General features: G+C 46.3%; 1 protein-coding gene across 1 annotated transcript in view; it reads left to right on the top strand.

Moving 5' to 3' along the window:
• The first annotated feature begins 2,528 nt into the window (after positions 1-2,528).
• LOC139761213 (uncharacterized) overlaps positions 2,529-23,799 on the top strand; it is a 30,702-nt gene continuing 9,431 nt past the window's right edge. The window contains exons 1-7 of the mRNA XM_071685256.1: positions 2,529-2,681; positions 9,835-9,968; positions 10,178-10,688; positions 10,810-13,519; positions 14,261-14,440; positions 14,963-15,382; positions 21,302-22,933. Of these exons, the coding sequence (XP_071541357.1) occupies positions 9,845-9,968; positions 10,178-10,688; positions 10,810-13,519; positions 14,261-14,440; positions 14,963-15,382; positions 21,302-22,933 (5,577 nt within the window). The 5' untranslated portion in view covers positions 2,529-2,681; positions 9,835-9,844. The remainder of the gene's footprint in view (positions 2,682-9,834; positions 9,969-10,177; positions 10,689-10,809; positions 13,520-14,260; positions 14,441-14,962; positions 15,383-21,301; positions 22,934-23,799) is intronic.

The raw sequence follows: 23,799 nt of genomic DNA, 5'->3' as shown, positions 1-23,799 counted from the left end.
TTCCTCTGCCTCTACAGATATTACCATTTCTTATCTATCAATGAGACATAGTAATGTATCCTGGTTTCATTAGCATGCAAAGTGTCTTTTGAAGAAGGTGTGTGTTTGTGTGTAAGGTCGGTGTGGGAGGAGAGAGAGAGATGAGGTGATGTAATTGGATTGCAACCAGGAAAAAGACTATCAGCATAAGACCAAGTCCTTTACCTCTTCCCATGATAAACTTGTGTGTGCCTAGGGGCAGTTGTGGTGATTCTGATACTGTCAAGGGTCACATATATATATAGAGTGTGGTTGTAGGATTATCTTTAACACCTGATGAATGTGTTCAGTATTTTTCATGTGGTGGTTGACCTTGACATCCTTAAGATCCTTGGCAAGGGATAGGCCTAAAACCCAACTAACTAACCAACCAACTAATACTGTGAATGTAGGGATCATAGTTTGGGATTTCAGAGAGTTTGACTGGATGTATGTCTGAGATTTAGTGTACATTTTTTATTGTAATTGTTACATATTTGTATTCTAATAATTTTTTCTATTTGCTAAAGCTTTTTGGATTTTGTCACATACTTGCACTCAAAGTTTTGTCATGTAGTACATCCTTAGAATTTTGAAAGGAAAAGCTGTGGCAGGTTACAAAGATGTTTAAGGAAAGTTGCAGGGTTTGCTTTAAGGTTTAGCTTTATTGTAGTTGACTAACTGTACTCACTGTACACATATTGTTTCATTCTTGATAATTTATATTAATGTGCATCTACATTCTCTTAAGTCTTAGAAAGTAGTAATTGATATACAGATGAATATGAATATCAGCTGAACACAGGCAGTCCCTCAGTAAACTGTTTTATGTCAACAATCATTTAGTTTTTAAACAAAATTGTTGGTCTGAACAGAAATATGTGTCAGTGTACAGCTCCTGTGAAAAACCTCAAGCTTACATTTTAATGTGTAACAAATGATTATGGACTTTGCAAAAGAATTTATAATAAGTGACCTGCATTAGGAGTCAAACTGAAACATTGCAAAAATGTGATGATGGTTTTACCACAATTAGATATGAATTATTTAGAATTTTGGCATAATTTTTCAGGAATAAGGATAATGCTCAGACTGTGTGGAATTGGGGTCATTATGTGGGAGGGCAAAAATGGATATGTTTGAAGGTATAATGCTTCCAATGATGTTATATGGATGCAAGGCATGGGCTATAGATGAGGATTTGTGGAGGAGGGTGGATGAGTTGGAAATACAATGTTTGAAGACAGTATGTGGTGCGAGGTGATTTGATTGAATAAGTAATTAAAGGATAAGAGAGGGGTGTAGTGATAAAAAGAGTATAGTTGAGAGAGCTGAAGAGGGACTGCTGAAATGGTTTGGGCATACAGAGAGAATGAGTGAAGAAAGGTTGACAAAGAAGACATACTTTATGTGTCAGGAGTGGAAGGAACAGGGAGAAGGACAAAACCAAGCTTGAGATGGAAGGATGAAATACAAACGATTTTGAGTGAATGTACTGTCAATGGTCTTCTGAACCAGGTCAAGTGAAGTGGATGGGAGAATCGATGGATAGGTCTGTGGGACCTGGTAGTAGATAGGGAGCTGTTGTTTTGGTGCATTATACATGACAGCTAGTGAATGGATGTGAGGAAATGTGGCCTTTCTTTGCTTTTTCCTGGTGTTACCTCGCGAACATGGGAAATGGCGATCAAGTATGAAAAAGGGAAACATTGCCATAGGCATAAAACTGAGTTCCTCGGGTATTTTTACACCTGCTTCTTTTAAGTGAAATTGTCATTGAAATGTGGAAAATGGAGGAAAGATGACTATTCCTCAGCTCAGTTTTACATGGAAATTGGGATGCACAAAAAATCTATGGGAAAAACCAGCTCGCCACATGCCGTGGGTCCAGATCCTAGTGGCCAGGACACAGGTAGAAGGCTCACCACAACTGAAATAATACCTGAAGGAAAGAGAGACTTGGTAACAGAAGCAGGAACACAACACATATTTCCTCTCTCCTACTCCAATCCTCTCCTTCATCCCTTTTCTTTCTCTTCCCTGTTGATCCGTAACCTTTCCCTTTCCAGGTCCTCCACCATCCTCTTGTCCCTAGTTCATCATTTCCTTCACTTTTCCAGTACTTCTGGCACATCCCTCTTCCTCCATCCTTCCTTTCACTAACCCTCGCCTATTCTGTTGCTCTCCTCTCCTTCCCCTATTCTCATTTTCTCTCACAGTGTCCCTTTTCATCTAACAGACTCATTGCTCTTCAGTCTCTATCTGTCTAACCCTTTCCCTCCTCTCTCTCTCTCTCTCTCTCTCTCTCTCTCTCTCTCTCTCTCTCTCTCTCTCTCTCTCTCTCTCTCTCTCTCTCTCTCTCTCTCGCTCTCTCCCGTCTGTATGGCTGCCTGTCTGTTTATCTAACCACCTATCATCTGTGTGTGTGTGTGTGTGTGTGTGTGTGTGTGTGTGTGTCTTTGGATCCCCCAGCACCAGAGAGCTGCTCCTGCGCCTCAGCTTACGTTATGCGTCGCCACAGCAGGTTGTGGGAGGGAGGGTCGTGCTTCTGCATAACCACAACCTCGCCGCTGGTGAAGGCCGGACCTGCTCAGTGTTCCTCCAGCCGTGGTACACTTGAGCCAGTACTACTCCACTCAACTACATCACCACACCTTCCTCAGGTAACGTTAATCATACTCTAGATCCACTGGAGGTAACTCACCCACTGTACACCCACCTCTGGTAGCTCAACCACTGTACATCCCCTTTAGGTAACTCACCCACTGTACATCCACCTCAGGTAATTCACCCAATCTGAATCCACCTCATGTAACTCCACGTCCCTCTTCCATAACTCAGTGCACGTACCTCACGAAATATATTGCAGACCAGCAACTATAGAAGTTTAGATCAGTAACACACGTAACGTATCGTTACACATCATCTTACAACATGTAACGTCATTACGGAGAAGAACATCACGATTGACCTGACCTGACATGCTATCGCTTCCTGACATGCTTCAGACATCATCCCCATCACATACATAGACCATCACACACTGTTCCCATCAGCAGCCTATCAAACACCACCTATCCATCACTCGATCATACCTTACCCTTCCCATCATCTACCCTGCCACACACCTGCCCATCATAAACCACCACACACCTGCCTATCATAAACCACCACACACCTGTCCATGACCAGAACACCACACACCTGTCCATGACCAGAGCACCACACACCTGCCCATCACCAGAGCACCACACACCTGCCCATGACCAGAGCACCACACACCTGCCCATCACCAGAACACCACACACCTGTCCATGACCAGAGCACCACACACCTGCCCATGACCATAGCACCACACACCTGCCCATGACCAGAACACCACACACCTGCCCATGACCAGAGCACCACACACCTGCCCATGACCAGAGCACCACACACCTGCCCAAGACCAGAACACCACACACCTGCCCATCATAAACCACCACACACCTGCCTATCACCAGAACACCACAGACCTGCCCATCACCAGAACACCACACACCTGTCCATCATAAACCACCACACACCTGCCCATCACCAGAGCACCACACACCTTGGGGGGGGGGGGCATGGTAGTGTGATCCAAGCCTCGTATACTGTTCACATTGTCTGATAACAACACGTGAAGCCTTGAGTGAAGTAATATAAACATTGCTGAGCCGGAGGCTGGAAGTCGGGGGGGGGGGGGAGGGGGGGCTTATGTTGATGTTCTTATCACGGCTGTTGACATCACACAACACACCCCCCCCTACCCCATGACACCCCCCCTGGTGAGGTCACTGGTGCGCCCTCTTCCGCCCTTCTGGGAAGTCACAACTCATGCCTTTGGTTGGCCACCTAACCTGAACAGACATGATGTCAAGCCTGACATCATGTGAGTGTGGCCACATGTTGCATACGTCCCTGTACTTACCTGTGCACTGTACTTATAAGGTCAGAGTTTCGTTCCAATAAACCGTAGAACGGCAAGGTTCATATTAGTCGACACTTCACAGAAGGCCAGGCAGGGAGGGTAGGTCACAGGGCCAGGCAGGGAGGGTAGGTCACAGGGCCAGGCACGGAGGGTAGGTCACAGAGCCAGGCAGGGAGGGTAGGTCACAGGGCCAGGCAGGGAGGGTAGGTCACAGGGCCAGGCACGGAGGGTAGGTCACAGGGCCAGGCAGGGAGGGTAGGTCAGAGGGCCAGGCAGGGAGGGTAGGTCAGAGGGCCAGGCAGGGAGGGTAGGTCAGAGGGCCTGGCAGGGAGGGAAGGTCAGAGTTAGTGGAGCAGAACACACACCAGAGCGGGTGGATGACGAGTTAATCACCAGTATGTAGTTAAGAACGATGGTTATGAGCTGTTGTGTCGTTACCACAATGTGAGGTCATCTGTGTGACAGATGATTGAACGTAAAGTACCGTATCCCGTAACATATCATGTGTGACCAGTAGGACCATGTTACCATCACCCACACTGGTGTGTGACTGGTGTTACAAGCTCATACATAATGTGTTATTATGTACAGAAGTGTTACTTACATGAGCAGTGTTATGTACAGAAGTGTTACTTACATGAGCAGTGTTATGGGAAGAGACAGAGGGCGTTGTCTGCCTGATGACGTAACAACATTCTTGACTCATGAGTCACAGGTCTTCAGGGAACATGCAGGGTGCCAGCTTATCCGGTAGCCCACATACCTCATCATGAGGGCAGGTGTAGCCCACATACCTCATCATGAGGGCAGGTGTAGCCCACATACCTCACCATGAGGGCAGGTGTAACCCACATACCTCATCATGAGGGCTGCTGTCGCCCACATACCTCATCATGAGGGCAGGTGTAGCCCACATACTTCATCATGAGGGCAGGTGTAGCCCACATACCTCATCATGAGGGCAGGTGTAGCCCACATACCTCATCATGAGGGCAGGTGTAGCCCACATACCTCACCATGAGGGCAGGTGTAGCCCACATACCTCATCATGAGGGCAGGTGTAGCCCACATACCTCATCATGAGGGCAGGTGTAGCCCACATACCTCATCATGAGGGCAGGTGTAGCCCACATACCTCATTATGAGGGCTGGTGTCACATATATGTGTTGGTACACACGGCGCGTCAGCCCGAAGCGTACGTGACGTCATTAGTGGATGTTGTAAGCGCCACATACCTGACCATGTTATCTGGTTCATGATTAAGGGATGTTGTTATCTGGACGGACCTAGGGCCATACGCTCGTTAACTCCCACATCTTGAACTTCTTCCATCATGCAACATTTTATACACTACTGTATACTCTCCACATTTATATTGTTTATAATTCACTCTATTCATGTTATCCACAACTCTTACTAGAAAAAAATACTTCTTCTATAACAAATGACCAACATTTTCATCAACCTGGAACCGGAACTTAAAAGGTTGTTATCGAGTCACATTTTACTCTGTTTTGTATTGGACAAATTCAAGGTATGTCGCCTTTCCCTGTAACTCATCTCTCTTAATTCTGGTCCCATCTTTAATGCTTTCCTCTGGACCTTCTCTACTGGCTCTTAATACTTCTTAAGATTTAGCGTAGTGTGGTATGTGAACAATTAGCTGCATGTATCCTCGTACATACGTACATACATGTATCCTTATCCTCGTACATACGTACATACATGTATCCTTATCCTCGTACATACGTACATACATGTATCCTTATCCTCGTACATACGTACATACATGTATCCTTATCCTCGTACATACGTACATACATGTATCCTTATCCTCGTACATACGTACATACATGTATCCTTACCTCGTACATACGTACATACATGTATCCTTATCCTCGTACATACGTACATACATGTTTAATCTTTGTTATGCCACAGTTTGTGTTCTTCACTATTCTCCTAAGGTGGGAGTAGCAACATGGTAAACATAGAGTTAGCTCTCATATCTCTTCTGACTTTTATTTTCATGTCAGTGTTTACTTTATCCTTCCATTGGTTATAGTCCATCTGCATCTCCTGAACTACCATGATTCTCTGCTAACGACCATCGACCTTATTGGTCGATTCCCTAACTTGCTCGTCCATCTGGTGACAACCTCTTATGATCTATGTTTCCTGAGATCATTCATTTCATCTTTCGTCTGTCTTCACGTCTCATCATCACATCACATTCTCAATCATCTCACATGATCCCCCAGTGTTACAACGTTACATGATCCCCCAGTGTTATAACGTTACATGATCCCCCCAGTGTTATAACGTTACATGATCCCCCAGTGTTATAACGTTACATGATCCCCCAGTGTTATAACGTTACATCCCAGTGTTATAACGTTACATGATTCCCCCAGTGTTATAACGTTACATGATTCCCCCAGTGTTATAGCGTTACATGATCCCCCAGTGTTATAACGTTACATGATTCCCCCAGTGTTATAGCGTTACATGATCCCCCAGTGTTATAACGTTACATGATTCCCCCAGTGTTATAACGTTACATGATTCCCCAGTGTTATAACGTTACATGATTCCCCCAGTGTTATAACGTTACATGATTCCCCCAGTGTTATAACGTTACATGATCCCCCAGTGTTATAACGTTACATGATTCCCCCAGTGTTATAACGTTACATGATTCCCCCAGTGTTATAACGTTACATGATTCCCCCAGTGTTATAACGTTACATGATTCCCCCAGTGTTATAACGTTACATGATTCCCCCAGTGTTATAACGTTACATGATTCCCCCAGTGTTATAACGTTACATGATTCCCCCAGTGTTATAGCGTTACATGATTCCCCCAGTGTTATAACGTTACATGATCCCCCAGTGTTATAACGTTACATGATCCCCCAGTGTTATAACGTTACATGATTCCCCCAGTGTTATAACGTTACATGATTCCCCAGTGTTATAACGTTACATGATTCCCCCAGTGTTATAACGTTACATGATTCCCCCAGTGTTATAACGTTACATGATCCCCCAGTGTTATAACGTTACATGATTCCCCCAGTGTTATAACGTTACATGATTCCCCCAGTGTTATAGCGTTACATGATTCCCCCAGTGTTATAACGTTACATGATTCCCCCAGTGTTATAACGTTACATGATTCCCCCAGTGTTATAACGTTACATGATTCCCCCAGTGTTATAACGTTACATGATTCCCCCAGTGTTATAACGTTACATGATTCCCCCAGTGTTATAACGTTACATGATCCCCCAGTGTTATAACGTTACATGATTCCCCCAGTGTTATAGCGTTACATGATTCCCCCAGTGTTATAACGTTACATGATTCCCCCAGTGTTATAGCGTTACATGATTCCCCCAGTGTTATAGCGTTACATGATTCCCCCAGTGTTATAACGTTACATGATTCCCCCAGTGTTATAACGTTACATGATCCCCCCAGTGTTATAACGTTACATGATTCCCCCAGTGTTATAACGTTACATGATTCCCCCAGTGTTATAACGTTACATGATCCCCCAGTGTTATAACGTTACATGATTCCCCCAGTGTTATAACGTTACATGATTCCCCCAGTGTTATAACGTTACATGATTCCCCCAGTGTTATAACGTTACATGATTCCCCCAGTGTTATAACGTTACATCCCAGTGTTATAACGTTACATGATTCCCCCAGTGTTATAGCGTTACATGATTCCCCCAGTGTTATAACGTTACATGATTCCCCCAGTGTTATAACGTCACATGATCCCCCCAGTGTTATAGCGTTACATGATATAGTTTTACTTCTTCATTTGGACGTGGTTACAACTGACTGGGAGATGTACTTTTACTTGTCTGGATCCATTTGTGATTTGATGTCAGACTGAAAACTTTTTGCCAAGCTGGGCTCTGTGTGTGTGTGTGTGTGTGTGTGTGTGTGTGTGTGTGTGTGTGTGTGTGTGTGTGTGTGTGTGTGTGTGTGTGTGTGTGTGTGTGTGTGTGTGTGTGTGTGTGTGTGTGTGTGTGTGTGTGTGTGTGTGTGTGTGTGTGTGTGTGTGTGTGTGTGTGTGTGTGTGTGTGTGTGTGTGTGTGTGTGTGTGTGTGTGTGTGTGTGTGTGTGTGTGTGTGTGTGTGTGTGTGTGTGTGTGTGTGTGTGTGTGTGTGTGTGTGTGTGTGTGTGTGTGTGTGTGTGTGTGTGTGTGTGTGTGTGTGTGTGTGTGTGTGTGTGTGTGTGTGTGTGTGTGTGTGTGTGTGTGTGTGTGTGTGTGTGTGTGTGTGTGTGTGTGTGTGTGTGTGTGTGTGTGTGTGTGTGTGTGTGTGTGTGTGTGTGTGTGTGTGTGTGTGTGTGTGTGTGTGTGTGTGTGTGTGTGTGTGTGTGTGTGTGTGTGTGTGTGTGTGTGTGTGTGTGTGTGTGTGTGTGTGTGTGTGTGTGTGTGTGTGTGTGTGTGTGTGTGTGTGTGTGTGTGTGTGTGTGTGTGTGTGTGTGTGTGTGTGTGTGTGTGTGTGTGTGTGTGTGTGTGTGTGTGTGTGTGTGTGTGTGTGTGTGTGTGTGTGTGTGTGTGTGTGTGTGTGTGTGTGTGTGTGTGTGTGTGTGTGTGTGTGTGTGTGTGTGTGTGTGTGTGTCTGTATGTGTGTGTGTGTGTGTGTGTGTGTGTGTGTGTGTGTGTGTGTGTGTGTGTGTGTGTGTGTGTGTGTGTGTGTGTGTGTGTGTGTGTTCATGCTCTGATTTGATGAATGTTAAAGGCAAATCTATTCTCACGTAGAAGATCCTCGTACAGAGAAGTTTGTTTCAGCCATTTGAGAGAGAGAGAGAGAGAGAGAGAGAGAGAGAGAGAGAGAGAGAGAGAGAGAGAGAGAGAGAGAGAGAGAGAGAGAGAGAGAGAGAGAGAGAGAGAGAGAGAGAGAGAGAGAGAGAGAGAGAGAGAGAGAGTACATTATTTCAACACCGTCCAGTAATGTGAGCCACGTAGCAGGTGGTAATACCGGTAAGATAATGGTCTTAATCTTTCCTTATCATAATCCAGTGTTACACGTGAGTCCAGCTGGTTCATGGGTGAGGCCGGTGTGCGTTGGGTACATTGCTATCATATATTCTCACCTCCCAGAACCACATGTCCATCCCTGGTGGTGTGATAACCAGTAACTACCCTCCAGTTAACAAGCACAGTTGGCCTCGTTATACGGTAGTTGACGAGGACGCTAATGGTCGCTGTACCTCATACACGAGCCTCAAACACGAGCCCTCATACACGAGCCTCATACACGAGCCTCATACACGAGTCTCATACACGAGGCCTCATACACGGGCCTCATACACGGGCCTCATACAATCATGTGTAACATGTGATGTTAAAGATGTCTCCGTTGTTAGTTGTGGAGGGTCGTAATGATCGTGGTTGTTGACAGGCCAATATAACCAATCAACCATTGCCACTAGACTCTGGGATGTATTGATCATTAACTCGAGGGACGAAAACATTTATATTTGTTGTATCATTATGTACAAGATGAAGGTTGTGAGACGAATTGCTTGTTGTGATATTCCTCACCTCCACAGCCAGGTCAGTATTGTGACCTTGAACCCTCAACTACTTGTTACATCCCTGAAAGTAGCTTGACCTCCACTCACCTCCCACCTCACCTCACTATCGTCAGCTCCTGTGTAAAACTCAATGTGTCATCAGTTGCCAGGGCAGGTTAGGTTAGGGTCATCGCCGGTAGCTAGGTCAGGTTAGGTCATCACTAGTATCCAGATCAGGTTAGGTCATCACCAGTATCCAGGTCAGGGGTCAGTGCCAGTGTCCGTCAGTAAGGTGTGTGTGTCTGTCTCCGGCAGGTGTACAGCCATGGGAGGAGGGCAGTGCCAAGCCATCGTGTCCATGGGCCTTCTACTACTGTCCTTCGTCACTGTCGCAAGTATCTACGTGACTGAAGGTTCCAACTCGTCACGTGCCCAACTGCTGGTTCAAGGTAGTTTACTCACTTCTTTTTTGATGACTGATCATATCGTCCAACCCAGTCATGACTCATTTCATATAAATCTTATCATTATCTCGATGATAGTTTATACCATCTTATGATAACCCATTATATACACAGTTTATATTGCCATCTGGCCCTTCATAATAGCTACGAGTAGTTTATATTGTTCTGTCATAACCAGGGTCAATAACCAACAGGAACAACAGAGACGGAAGTGGAAGTTCTACAGCAAGTTCAACGGGAGTTGAAAGTCATCCAGAATTACGTCAGCTGGTTCATGGATGTAGTCAACCCCACCCCTCCTCCACCCACTCATGACCCAACTACATCCCTCACTACACCCACTCATGACCCAACTACATCCCTCACTACACCCACTCATGACCCTACTACATCCCTCACTACACCCACTCATGACCTTACACTTACGACTAACCTCACTCATAAATCGACGAATACAACAGCTGCTACACCCAGCAACACTACCAGTGATGATGTAGGAAGGTATACAACAGCTGCTACACCCAGCAACACTACCAGTGATGATGTAGGAAGGTATACAACAGCTGCTACACCCAGCAACACTACCAGTGATGATGTAGGAAGGTATACAACAGCTGCTACACCCAGCAACACTACCAGTGATGATGTAGGAAGGTATACAACAGCTGCTACACCCAGCAACACTACCAGTGATGATGTAGGCAGGTATACAACAGCTGCTACACCCAGCAACACTACCAGTGATGATGTAGGCAGATATACAACAGCTGCTACACCCAGCAACAGCTGCTACACCCAGCAACACTACCAGTGATGATGTAGGCAGGTATACAACAGCTGCTACACCCAGCAACACTAGCGAAGAGGACACAGACGGTATGAGTGATGGCCATGTCAACACTGCCACAGGAGAAGGTACCCTGACCCCAGACATTGTGACCTCCGCCACGTTAGTTATGACACATTCTGAAGACATGACACATATAAACAACAACAGATTCTCTGACACAACTTCTGATACAACCACTGTTGTAACCACTGACTCACAACCTTACGAATCACCATCCACAACCAGTGAGGAGATGACTGAAATGACCACAACTAGGCCAACAGAGACGACACCTCGTGAACTACTAACTACCACCACACCAGTTGACCTGACCAGCACCAAACCAGGGCACACACTGACCCCCACAGCAGGAGCCACAGGTCAGGAGGAAACCAACGAGATAACGACTGATGGAAGACAACACAAAGCAGGCAACCAGGAAACATATTCACGTGATGGAGGGGAAAGGGATACACGTGATGGAGGGGAAGAAGACTCAGTGGTTGAGTCTGTACCCCTCACCAGAGTGGACACACAACTGATATCAGAGAAAATAATGGTTGTTCCTAGTGGCATTAAGGCCATTCACGAACTGACGACAACCACTGAGGAACTGATAACCACTGTGGAAGTGACAACCACTGAGGAACCGACAACCACTGAGGAACTGAAAACCACTGAGGAACTTACAGCCACTGAGGAACTGACAACCACTGAGGAACCGACAACCACTGAGGAACCGACAACCACTGAGGAACCGACAACCACTGAGGAACCGACAACCACTGAGGAACTGACAACCACTGAGGAACCGACAACCACTGAGGAACCGACAACAACTGAGGAACTGACAACCTCTGAGGGACAGAGAACCACTGTGGAAGTGACAACCACTGAGGAACTGACAACCACTGAGGAACTGACAACCACTGAGGAACCGACAACCACTGAGGAACCGACAACCACTGAGGAACCGACAACCACTGAGGAACCGACAACCACTGAGGAACTGACAACCACTGAGGAACTGACAACCACTGAGGAACTGACAACCACTGAGGAACTGACAACCTCTGAGGGACAGAGAACCACTGTGGAAGTGACAACCACTGAGGTACTGACAACCACTGAGGATCTGACAACCACTGAGGAACTGACAACCACTGAGGGACAGAGAACCACTGTGGAACCGACAACCACTGACGAACTGACAACCACTGAGGAACTTACAGCCACTGAGCAACAGACAACCACTGAGAAACAGATAGTCACAGAGGAACCGACAACTACTGAGGAACTGACAACCACTGAGGAACTGACAACCACTGAGGAACTGACAACCACTGAGGAACCGACAACCACTGAGGAACCGACAACCACTGAGGAACCGACAACCACTGAGGAACCGACAACCATTGAGGAACTGACAACCACTGAGGAACTGACAACCACTGAGGGACAGAGAACCACTGTGGAACCGACAACCACTGAGGAACTGACAACCTCTGAGGGACAGAGAACCACTGAGGAACTGACAACCACTGAGGGACAGAGAACCACTGTGGAACCGACAACCACTGAGGAACTGACAACCTCTGAGGAACTGACAACCACTGAGGAACTGACAACCACTGAGGAACTGACAACCACTGAGGAACTGACAACCACTGAGGGACAGAGAACCACTGTGGAACCGACAACCACTGAGGAACTGACAACCACTGAGGGACAGAGAACCACTGTGGAACCGACAACCACTGAGGAACTGAGAACCACTGAGGAACTGACAACCACTGAGGAAGTGACAACCACTGAGGAAGTGACAACCACTGAGGAAGTGACAACCACTGAGGAAGTGACAACCACTGAGGAACCGACAACCACTGAGGAAGTGACAACCACTGAGGAACTGACAACCACTGAGGAAGTGACAACCACTGAGGAACTGACAACCACTGAGGAACCGACAACCACTGAGGAAGTGACAACCACTGAGGAACAGATAACCACTGTAGAACATAGAACCAGCGAGCATGAGACAAGGAGTGTGGCACAGACGAACATAGAGACACCTGAAGGTGGCTCAGCAGACGGAACTAGTGAAGATCGAGTGGATGGTTCAGGCACAACAGACGATGGTGAGGTCCCGTTAACGGAGATAACTACAGTAAAAACAACAGAAGACCTGGAGGACGTGGTATTAACAGTTAAGGTAACAGAGAAACCTTACGATAAGGTTATAAACAATGGTGTTGTGGGGGCAGTAGATGGTACTGGATCGCCTCGAACAACACACACAACACCATCAGGAGAAGGTGAGGTGGCAGACCACACAGCGGAGAACCTGGAGGCAGGTGAGTCAAGGAGGAGACGTCACTCACCTCACCGCTCCAGCAGGAGGGTCGCCCTCAGGGCAGCTGTGGAGGAGGAGGAGGAGGAGGAGGAGGTGGGTGTAGGAAGTCCCTGCTCCCCACAACACCCACACGACGAGAATGACTTGTGTCTGCGCCTGAATTCCGTCTTTAAAGGTATGGATCAGACGCTGGCCGAGATAAGCAAGGGTCAAGTGACCGAGGAACAGCTGGGAGACCTTCGCAACCACTCGAGGGAACTGCAGGAGGTCGTCCTTCAGGCTGACGCAGATCCCATCTTCGTGCAGAACCTGGACAGGGACGTCATCACTTCACTGCTCATAAAGATGCACAAGGTGAGGTAGGCAGCCGGTACTTGACGCCCATTGATATGTTTGACATATGTTAATGTTCCTGTGTTCCTCATGCACCTCCTGTGTTCATGTCTAGATGGTCGTTAGTTGGCTGGTGTCAAACAGTTATCTTACCATGTTGTTCTACATGAACACGTACCATGTTGTTCTACATGAACACGTACCATGTTGTTCTACATGAACACTTACCATGTTGTTCTACATGAACACTTACCATGTTGTTCTACATGAACACGTACCATGTTGTTCTACATGAACACGTACCATGTTGTTCTACATGAACACGTACCATGTTGTTCTACATGAACACGTACCATGTTGTTCTACATGAACACTTACCATGTTGTTCTACATGAACACTTACCATGTTGTTCTGCATGAACACGTACCATGTTGTTCTACATGAACACGTACCATGTTGTTCTACATGAACACGTACCATGTTGTTCTACATGAACACGTACCATGTTGTTCTACATGAACACTACAACTCATATTTCATTGTTCTTTTCCATCACCATCTTAACGGTTGTAGATGCACATGATTACATCCTGGTGAAGCGACTCAGAGGAGGCATGTGTGTGTGTGTGTGTGTGTGTGTGTGTGTGTGTGTGTGTGTGTGTGTGTGTGTGTGTGTGTGTCTGTGTGTGTGTGTGTGTGTGTGTGTGTGTGTGTGTGGTGATTCCTAGTTTCATGGCAGTAATGTTGACACCATTGTGCAGGGTGCGGCTGAGGCAGGTCAGGTGGTGTCCAGCATGTTGGCCAAGTTGACCCAGATGGACCTGACCCTGGTGGTTGTGGTGAGTGTGGTAGGAGTGCTGGTGGTGTTGATGCTGGCAGCCACCTCATGCCTCATGCTCCACAGGGTGAGGCAGATCAAGAACGACGAACACTACCCCAAGGTAAGAAGGAAGATCTCTCGTGTCTCTTCACTACAGTATCATGATATACGAACACATCACTCGCCTTGAGCAACAAACTAGACGGAAATATCTCTTCATTACAGTATCATGATATACGAACACATCACTCGCCTTCAGCAACAAACTAGACGGAAATAAAACCTATTCTCGTACGAATCAGAAACACTAGAAATAATTCTAACCATGAAAACATTTGATGAAATAAACTTGGATCTCATGTGAGGGAGGTACAGTGACTCTTGACCTGCACACCGTTGTGGTATTGTAACACTAAGAATGTCAACGCTGGTAGTTACTGCTCATGTGTCAATCATTACTCTCTAGTGGACGAGGCACGTCTCCCACCTCAGCTAGAGGCAGCAGACACACACACTGCCTCTACTCTAACCCACGTAAACATGTTCACAATGTTTAGGAAGGTTTCCACCTGCGAGTGTATCTTGTATTTAGTGATGATGATGTTGTTCATCAGTTAACGCCAGGTTGCTTCCTCTCCGGCAGGTCAACGGAGAAAATATTCCCATCAGAAACTTCATGGACGAAGGTCATGACAACAGGGCGTTTGTTCATGACGTCCCCATGACAAGTGTGAGGTCCATCCCGCGCCCACGCGCCGTCGGCGAGGGTCAGCACCCGGTTCTCAGGCCGGCGTACGACACCTACAGCCTCCCTAGGCCCTCCCGGAGCCCCAAGGGCCCGTGGGACGCGGGATTCTGGTCGGACACCAGACCCTTAGGTCCTTACCACAGTCCCCCAGGGCCTGTGTCAGACAGCCGGCCTTGTGACCCCGTACCTAAGTGTCCTCGTCATTCTAAGTGGGACTCAGTCACGGATGACGACAAGAACGACCCTTATTCCCTCGAGCGTCGTGGACACAACATAAGAAGGGTTCACCACAGCGGCAGCCTCCGCAGGATAGTGCCCTAACGTCGCTCTCCACCTTCTCCAGGTCTTCCACTCACCGAGTGAACCACCACCTCGCTATTATACACATCATCCTTCCTCCAGACTCTCTCTCTCTCTCTCTCTCTCTCTCTCTCTCTCTCTCTCTCTCTCTCTCTCTCTCTCTCTCTCTCTCTTTTTTTTTAATAAACCAACTGTTACTAAACGTTGTTGTAGGTATCTTCCTTCATGTTCTCGTTGTTGTACGTATCTTACTTCCTGTTATGAGGTCAAGTGCCATCCGCAGGTCAGGTATAGATGCAAGGTGACCTGCGACCATACTGAACGCGAGTCATTCATCTCTGTATCACTCACAGGTTCACACTTTACTGTGTTATTACTGTGTAATGAGATAACGTAACCATCTGAGGATAACGTAACCATCTGAGGATAACGTAACCATCTGAGGATAACGTAACCATCTGAGGATAACGTAACCATCTGAGAATACCGTAACCATCTGAGGATACACCATTAAGCTCTAGCCAAAATACACATGTAACACCACGTAAGTGGTACATGATGTACGCCACCAGAGAGACCAGTAGAAATAACATGTTACAGTAGACTACCGCTGTGTTAGTCTACCAGTAGAAATAACATGTTACAGTAGACTACCGTTGTGTTAGTCTACCAGTAGAAATAACATGTTACAGTAGACTACCGCTGTGTTAGTCTACCAGTAGAAATAACATGTTACAGTAGACTACCGCTGTGTTAGTCTACCAGTAGAAATAACATGTTACAGTAGACTACCGCTGTGTTAGTCTACCAGTAGAAATAACATGTTACAGTAGACTACCGCTGTGTTAGTCTACCAGTAGAAATAACATGTTACAGTAGACTACCGCTGTGTTAGTCTACCAGTAGAAATAACATGTTACAGTAGACTACCGCTGTGTTAGTCTACCAGTAGAAATAACATGTTACAGTAGACTACCGTTGTGTTAGTCTACCAGTAGAATTAACATGTTACAGTAGACTACCGCTGTGTTAGTCTACCAGTAGAAATAACATGTTACAGTAGACTACCGCTGTGTCAGTCTACCAGTAGAAATAACATGTTACAGTAGACTACCGTTGTGTTAGTCTACCAGTAGAATTAACATGTTACAGTAGACTACCGCTGTGTTAGTCTACCAGTAGAAATAACATGTTACAGTAGACTACCGCTGTGTCAGTCTACCAGTAGAAATAACATGTTACAGTAGACTACCGTTGTGTTAGTCTACCAGTAGAATTAACATGTTACAGTAGACTACCGCTGTGTTAGTCTACCAGTAGAATTAACATGTTACAGTAGACTACGGCTGTGTTAGTCTACCTAGCAGACGTCATACAGGTGAGGCAATGTGGGTGGTGTTCTATTTCAGAAGGTGTGACTGAGTACATAAGTCAGTTAACATCATTGTGTGGCCAGAGCCAAGGCATTAACTACCATAATGACTGATGGTAACGACCTGACCGCTAACTACCAAACTACAACCAACATCTGGTTGTTAGTCAGTAAACTTACTACTGTGTGAGCTATATACTCTGAGAACAAGGCAGGTGTCTGGTTTCACTGCACGCTGAAATATGGGTTTACAAAAACTATTGTTAAGGGGTTAAAAAGTCTGGATTCAGTCATATAAAAACCATTACCAAGAATTGTAGATAAAATGATCCATCATTGCGTCACATACTTCTCTGTGTTCATCATAAGACTACAAGAATAAAGCCCTTATGTATGTTCTCCACATGACATAAATTAGATTATCAGTTCCATAAACAAGTGAATGAGTGATTGGCTGTCATTAAGAAGTTGTTGGTTTTCGTCTGTGGCTGGTAGATCCTCGTGCGAGGTGATATGATAACAAGAGCTGGTGGTAGATAACGTAATAATCACAAGATAACCACAAGATAAGAACTGTCACACAAAACTGTGTGTGTGTGTGTGTGTGTGTGTGTGTGTGGAGGTGATGACGAAGCAGTGGTTATCAGAGGTTGGGTTAGCCAGTCGGTGAGGGAAGTGTAGGGAGTGTGGTCGCTTGGTTCTGTCTTCATGTTATTTACAAGACCATAAACACAAGCAAGGAAGGAAGGATCGACCATACAGAACAGGAGGATTATCATCCTTATGGTAAGACATTACTGCAAGGTTCTACACATTAATGACCACGACTGGTGGACGGACCATGACTGGTGGACGGACCATGACTGGTGACGGACCATGACTGGTGGACGGACCATGACTGGTGGACGGACCATGACTGGTGACGGACCATGACTGGTGACGGACCACGACTGGTGACGGACCATGACTGGTGGACGGACCACGACTGGTGGACGGACCATGACTGGTGACGGACCATGACTGGTGGACGGACCATGACTGGTGACGGACCATGACTGGTGGACGGACCACGACTGGTGGACGGACCATGACTGGTGGACGGACCATGACTGGTGACGGACCATGACTGGTGGACGGACCATGACTGGTGACGGACCATGACTGGTGGACGGACCACGACTGGTGACGGACCATGACTGGTGGACGGACCATGACTGGTGACGGACCACGACTGGTGGACGGACCATGACTGGTGACGGACCATGACTGGTGGACGGACCATTTAAGTAATACGTAATAGTGAAATTCATCATAAGTAAAACTTACATAAGTTGTAGTAACATACTGTCCCCGAGAGTGATCGACTTAAAACAAGTTTGGAAGATAAAGAACGAAAGTACAATACGAAGTGTATAGATGACAGAGATACCCACACAGACCCAGTACTGTCCTGCTCTCACTATGGATAAACAGTAAACACAAACAATAATTGACTTAGTGATGGTAAACGATGAGTCAGACTCATGTACTAACTAACACATTGTGTTACTGAGGATGTAACACAAGCATCAAACATTGCAAGACAAAACTTCTTATTAACCATAAGAGTGAACATGACACAGTATGATACATAATGTATTAACCATAAGAGTGAACATGACACAGTATGATACATAATGTATTAACCATAAGAGAGAACATGACACAGTATGATACATAATGTATTAACCATAAGAGAGAACATGACACAGTATGATACATAATGTATTAACCATAAGAGAGAACATGACACAGTATGATACATAATGTATTAACCATAAGAGAGAACATGACACAGTATGATACATAATGTATTAACCATAAGAGAGAACATGACACAGTATGATACATAATGTATTAACCATAAGAGAGAACATGACACAGTATGATACATAATGTATTAACCATAAGAGAGAACATGACACAGTATGATACATAATGTATTAACCATAAGAGTGAACATGACATTGTATGATACATAATGTATTATCCATAAGAGTGAACATGACAGTATGATACATAATGTATTATCCATAAGAGTGAACATGACATTGTATGATACATAATGTATTATCCATAAGAGTGAACATGACATTGTATGATACATAAGAGAACATGACGCTGTACGATACATCATTTACTCACTACATAATTACATTAAAATCAAACATAATTACCTTCAGTTCACATAATTGATAGAATAATTTTAGTTTTCCTTCTCACTTCTCCAGTAAACCCTTCATCATTGGGTGAGCAAAACCATCATTATGAGACGTCAAGTCTGCCCAGACAACACCATGTCTCGTCTACTGCTGCTGACGCTGGCTCTCTCGGCGCTACACTCCAGCTTGGGCAACTGCCAAGCAGCTGCAAACATAGGTAAACCTTTCCTGCTATGACGTTGTGAGGCAGCTGTTGTTGTTGGTGTAGGTGTGTGAGGCAGCTGTTGTTGTTGGTGTAGGTGTGTGAGGCAGCTGTTGTTGGTGGTAGTGTGGGTGTGTGAGGCAGCTGTTGTTGGTGGTAGTGTGGGTGTGTGAGGCAGCTGTTGTTGGTGGTAGTGTGGGTGTGTGAGGCAGCTGTTGTTGGTGGTAGTGTGGGTGTGTGAGGGCAGCTGTTGTTGGTGGTAGTGTGGGTGTGTGAGGCAGCTGTTGTTGGTGGTAGTGTGGGTGTGTGAGGCAGCTGTTGTTGGTGGTAGTGTGGGTGTGTGAGGCAGCTGTTGTTGGTGGTAGTGTGGGTGTGTGAGGCAGCTGTTGTTGTTGGTGTAGGTGTGTGAGGCAACTGTTGTTGGTGGTAGTGTGGGTGTGTGAGGCAGCTGTTGTTGGTGGTAGTGTGGGTGTGTGAGGCAGCTGTTGTTGGTGGTAGTGTGGGTGTGTGAGGCAGCTGTTGTTGGTAGTAGTGTGGGTGTGTGAGGCAGCTGTTGTTGGTGGTAGTGTAGGTGTGTGAGGCAGCTGTTGTTGGTGGTAGTGTGGGTGTGTGAGGCAGCTGTTGTTGTTGGTGAAGTGTATGAGGCAGCTGTTGTTGGTGGTGTAGGTGTGTGAGGCAGCTGTTGTTGGTGGTAGTGTGGGTGTGTGAGGCAGCTGTTGTTGGTGGTAGTGTAGGTGTGTGAGGCAGCTGTTGTTGGTGGTAGTGTGGGTGTGTGAGGCAGCTGTTGTTGGTGGTAGTGTGGGTGTGTGAGGCAGCTGTTGTTGGTGGTAGTGTGGGTGTGTGAGGCAGCTGTTGTTGGTGGTAGTGTGGGTGTGTGAGGCAGCTGTTGTTGGTGGTAGTGTGGGTGTGTGAGGCAGCTGTTGTTGGTGGTAGTGTAGGTGTGTGAGGCAGCTGTTGTTGGTGGTAGTGTGGGTGTGTGAGGCAAGCTGTTTGTTGGTGGTAGTGTAGGGTGTGTGAGGCAGCTGTTGTTGGTGGTAGTGTGGGTGTGTGAGGCAACTGTTGTTGGTGGTAGTGTGGGTGTGTGAGGCAGCTGTTGTTGGTGGTAGTGTGGGTGTGTGAGGCAGCTGTTGTTGGTGGTAGTGTGGGTGTGTGAGGCAGCTGTTGTTGGTGGCAGTGTTATGTATGTTTTCCAACACAGTAGAATATAGACCTTCTTCTGTCATCTTGGTTCATCATCATAACGAAGCCAGTTGTTCTCCATGCTGAACATTTCCACAGTTCATCAGTGTTCATCTTGCTCGCGTTCTTTAACCTTATCTGCCACAGCAACAGAACCACAACAAACTGTGTCAATGATATCAACATATACCCAGCTGACGGCGTGAGACTATGCTGATGGTCTACACCAACCCCTTCTTACCCCCAGAGACTATGTTGATGGTTTAAACCAACCCCTTCTTACCCCCAGAGACTATGTTGATGGTTTAAACCAACCCCTTGTCACCCCCAGAGACTATGTTGATGGTTTAAACCAACCCCTTCTTACCCCCAGAGACTATGTTGATGGTTTAAACCAACCCGTTCTTACCCCTAGAGACTATGTTGATGGTTTAAACCAACCCCTTCTTACCCCCAGAGACTATGTTGATGGTTTAAACCAACCCGTTCTTACCCCCAGAGACTATGTTGATGGTTTAAACCAACCCCTTCTTACCCCCAGAGACTATGTTGATGGTTTAAACCAACCCCTTGTCACCCCCAGAGACTATGTTGATGGTTTAAACCAACCCCTTCTTACCCCCAGAGACTATGTTGATGGTTTAAACCAACCCCTTGTCACCCCCAGAGACTATGTTGATGGTTTAAACCAACCCCTTCTTACCCCCAGAGACTATGTTGATGGTTTAAACCAACCCGTTCTTACCCCTAGAGACTATGTTGATGGTTTAAACCAACCCCTTCTTACCCCCAGAGACTATGTTGATGGTTTAAACCAACCCGTTCTTACCCCCAGAGACTATGTTGATGGTTTAAACCAACCCCTTCTTACCCCCAGAGACTATGTTGATGGTTTAAACCAACCCCTTGTCACCCCCAGAGCCGAGGGAGACGGAGGAGGAGATCTTGCAGGAGATGCAGCAAGTGTTGGAGAACATTGACATTTGTCTGCAACATCTGATGAACCTCGTACTCCCGTCCTCCACCACAATAACCTCACCATTATCAACAACAACAACCTCATCAACAACCACAACCTCATCAACAACAACAACTGCCTCACCAACAGCAACATCATCATCATCATCATCATCATCAACAGATACACCATCATCATCACCAACAACAAGTACCACTCCCTCAACATCATCACCAACAACAAGTACCACTCCCTCAACATCATCACCAACAACAAGTACCACTCCCTCATCATCACCAACAACAACAAGTACCACTCCCTCAACATCACCACCAACAACAAGTACCACTCCCTCAACATCATCACCAACAACAAGTACCACTCCATCATCATCATCACCAACAACAAGTACCACTCCCTCAACATCACCACCAACAACAAGTACCACTCCCTCATCATCACCACCAACAACAAGTACCACTCCCTCAACATCATCACCAACAACAAGTACCACTCCCTCAACATCACCACCAACAACAAGTACCACTCCCTCAACATCATCACCAACAACAAGTACCACTCCCTCAACATCACCACCAACAACAAGTACCACTCCCTCAACATCACCACCAACAACAAGTACCACTCCCTCAACATCACCACCAACAACAAGTACCACTCCCTCAACATCATCACCAACAACAAGTACCACTCCCTCAACATCACCACCAACAACAAGTACCACTCCCTCAACATCACCACCAACAACAAGTACCACTCCCTCAACATCACCACCAACAACAAGTACCACTCCCTCAACATCACCACCAACAACAAGTACCACTCCCTCAACATCATCACCAACAACAAGTACCACTCCCTCAACATCACCACCAACAACAAGTACCACTCCCTCAACATCATCACCAACAACAAGTACCACTCCCTCAACATCACCACCAACAACAAGTACCACTCCCTCAACATCACCACCAACAACAAGTACCACTCCCTCAACATCATCACCAACAACAAGTACCACTCCCTCAACATCATCACCAACAACAAGTACCACTCCCTCAACATCATCACCAACAACAACAAGTACCACTCCCTCAACATCACCACCAACAACAACAAGTACCACTCCATCATCATCAACAACAACAACTGCCTCACCAACAGTACCACTCCCTCAACATCATCACCAACAACAAGTACCACTCCCTCAACATCATCACCAACAACAAGTACCACTCCCTCATCATCAACCACTCCACTATCATCAACAACAACAACAACAACAACAACAACAACAACAACAACAAGAGGGAGCACCCACAACAACAACCCAGCAGCAGGAATCATTGGTTCTGCACAGAGGCAGGTGAGGTCGGTGGGAGGCGAGGACATGTGTGGTCCTGCCACTGACCATGGTCAGGAGGTGTGTGTCCGCCTCGTGGTCGTCTTACAGGATATCCAGGAGGTGTCCTTGCAAGTGCAAGAGGGACACACAACACAAGAACAGCTGGATATCCTGAAGAATTGCTCGCAAGAGCTGGAGGATATTGTGACTGTGGCAGATAATGACCCAAGCTTGCTGGAAGGTCTTAACAAGACGATCTTGGCTGATGAAATAAAAACCGTGCAACAGGTAACTACTACAAGTGACTGTCTGTGATGATGATCCTTCAGGTGGTTTACTACAACCTAACAAATCGTTTCATAACAAAGTTCCTCCTCCACCTTGCAGCAATCACTCACCTGTTGCCTTCCCTAACACTCTTCTCTCTACGTCCTTCTCTGAGCATCTTCACTCCTCCCTTCTTCACCACATCTTTCAAAATACCTCATTTTCCTCCACATTTCTGGTACTCATGTACTAGTGCTCTCCTGGCCATCATGGCAGACCCAGACCACTGCCAACACTGACCACCAGGACAGACCCAGACCACTGCCAACACTGACCACCAGGACAGACCCAGACCACTGCCAACACTGACCACCAGGACAGACCCAGACCACTGCCAACACTGACCACCAGGACAGACCCAGACCACTGCCAACACTGACCACCAGGACAGACCCAGACCACTGCCAACACTGACCACCAGGACAGACCCAGACCACTGCCAACACTAACCATCAGGGCAGACCTACGGTGAGTGTCTAAGGCCAGGGACTGTCTGTCACTCACATATTTCTGCAGTCTATATCCCACCAGATAATATTCATCCTGAAGCCTTCATCCACGACGTTGTATACATGATAATTACGTTGCATTTCCATGGGTTAACTTTTATAAACATGTTTCAGGCAAACTGTAGAGGTGGTACAAGTTATGTTGTAAGTGGAGGAAATCTTCCTTATTTTCTTTATGACTTTTGGATCATCCGCAACATGCTCAGGTAGGAATCAAATTCTTCAGGTAAGTTATTGACAGAACGGGAGGAGTGAAGGTCCCAGAACAACGCTTACGGTACGCCACTGGTTACCCACCATTTCCAGAAGATTCCCTTG

Source organism: Panulirus ornatus, chromosome 39 (assembly GCF_036320965.1).
Source record: "Panulirus ornatus isolate Po-2019 chromosome 39, ASM3632096v1, whole genome shotgun sequence".
Classification (NCBI taxonomy): Eukaryota; Metazoa; Arthropoda; class Malacostraca; order Decapoda; family Palinuridae; genus Panulirus; species Panulirus ornatus.
Note: the sequence above shows the minus strand (reverse complement) of the source record. Positions and strands in the feature narration are given on the sequence as shown.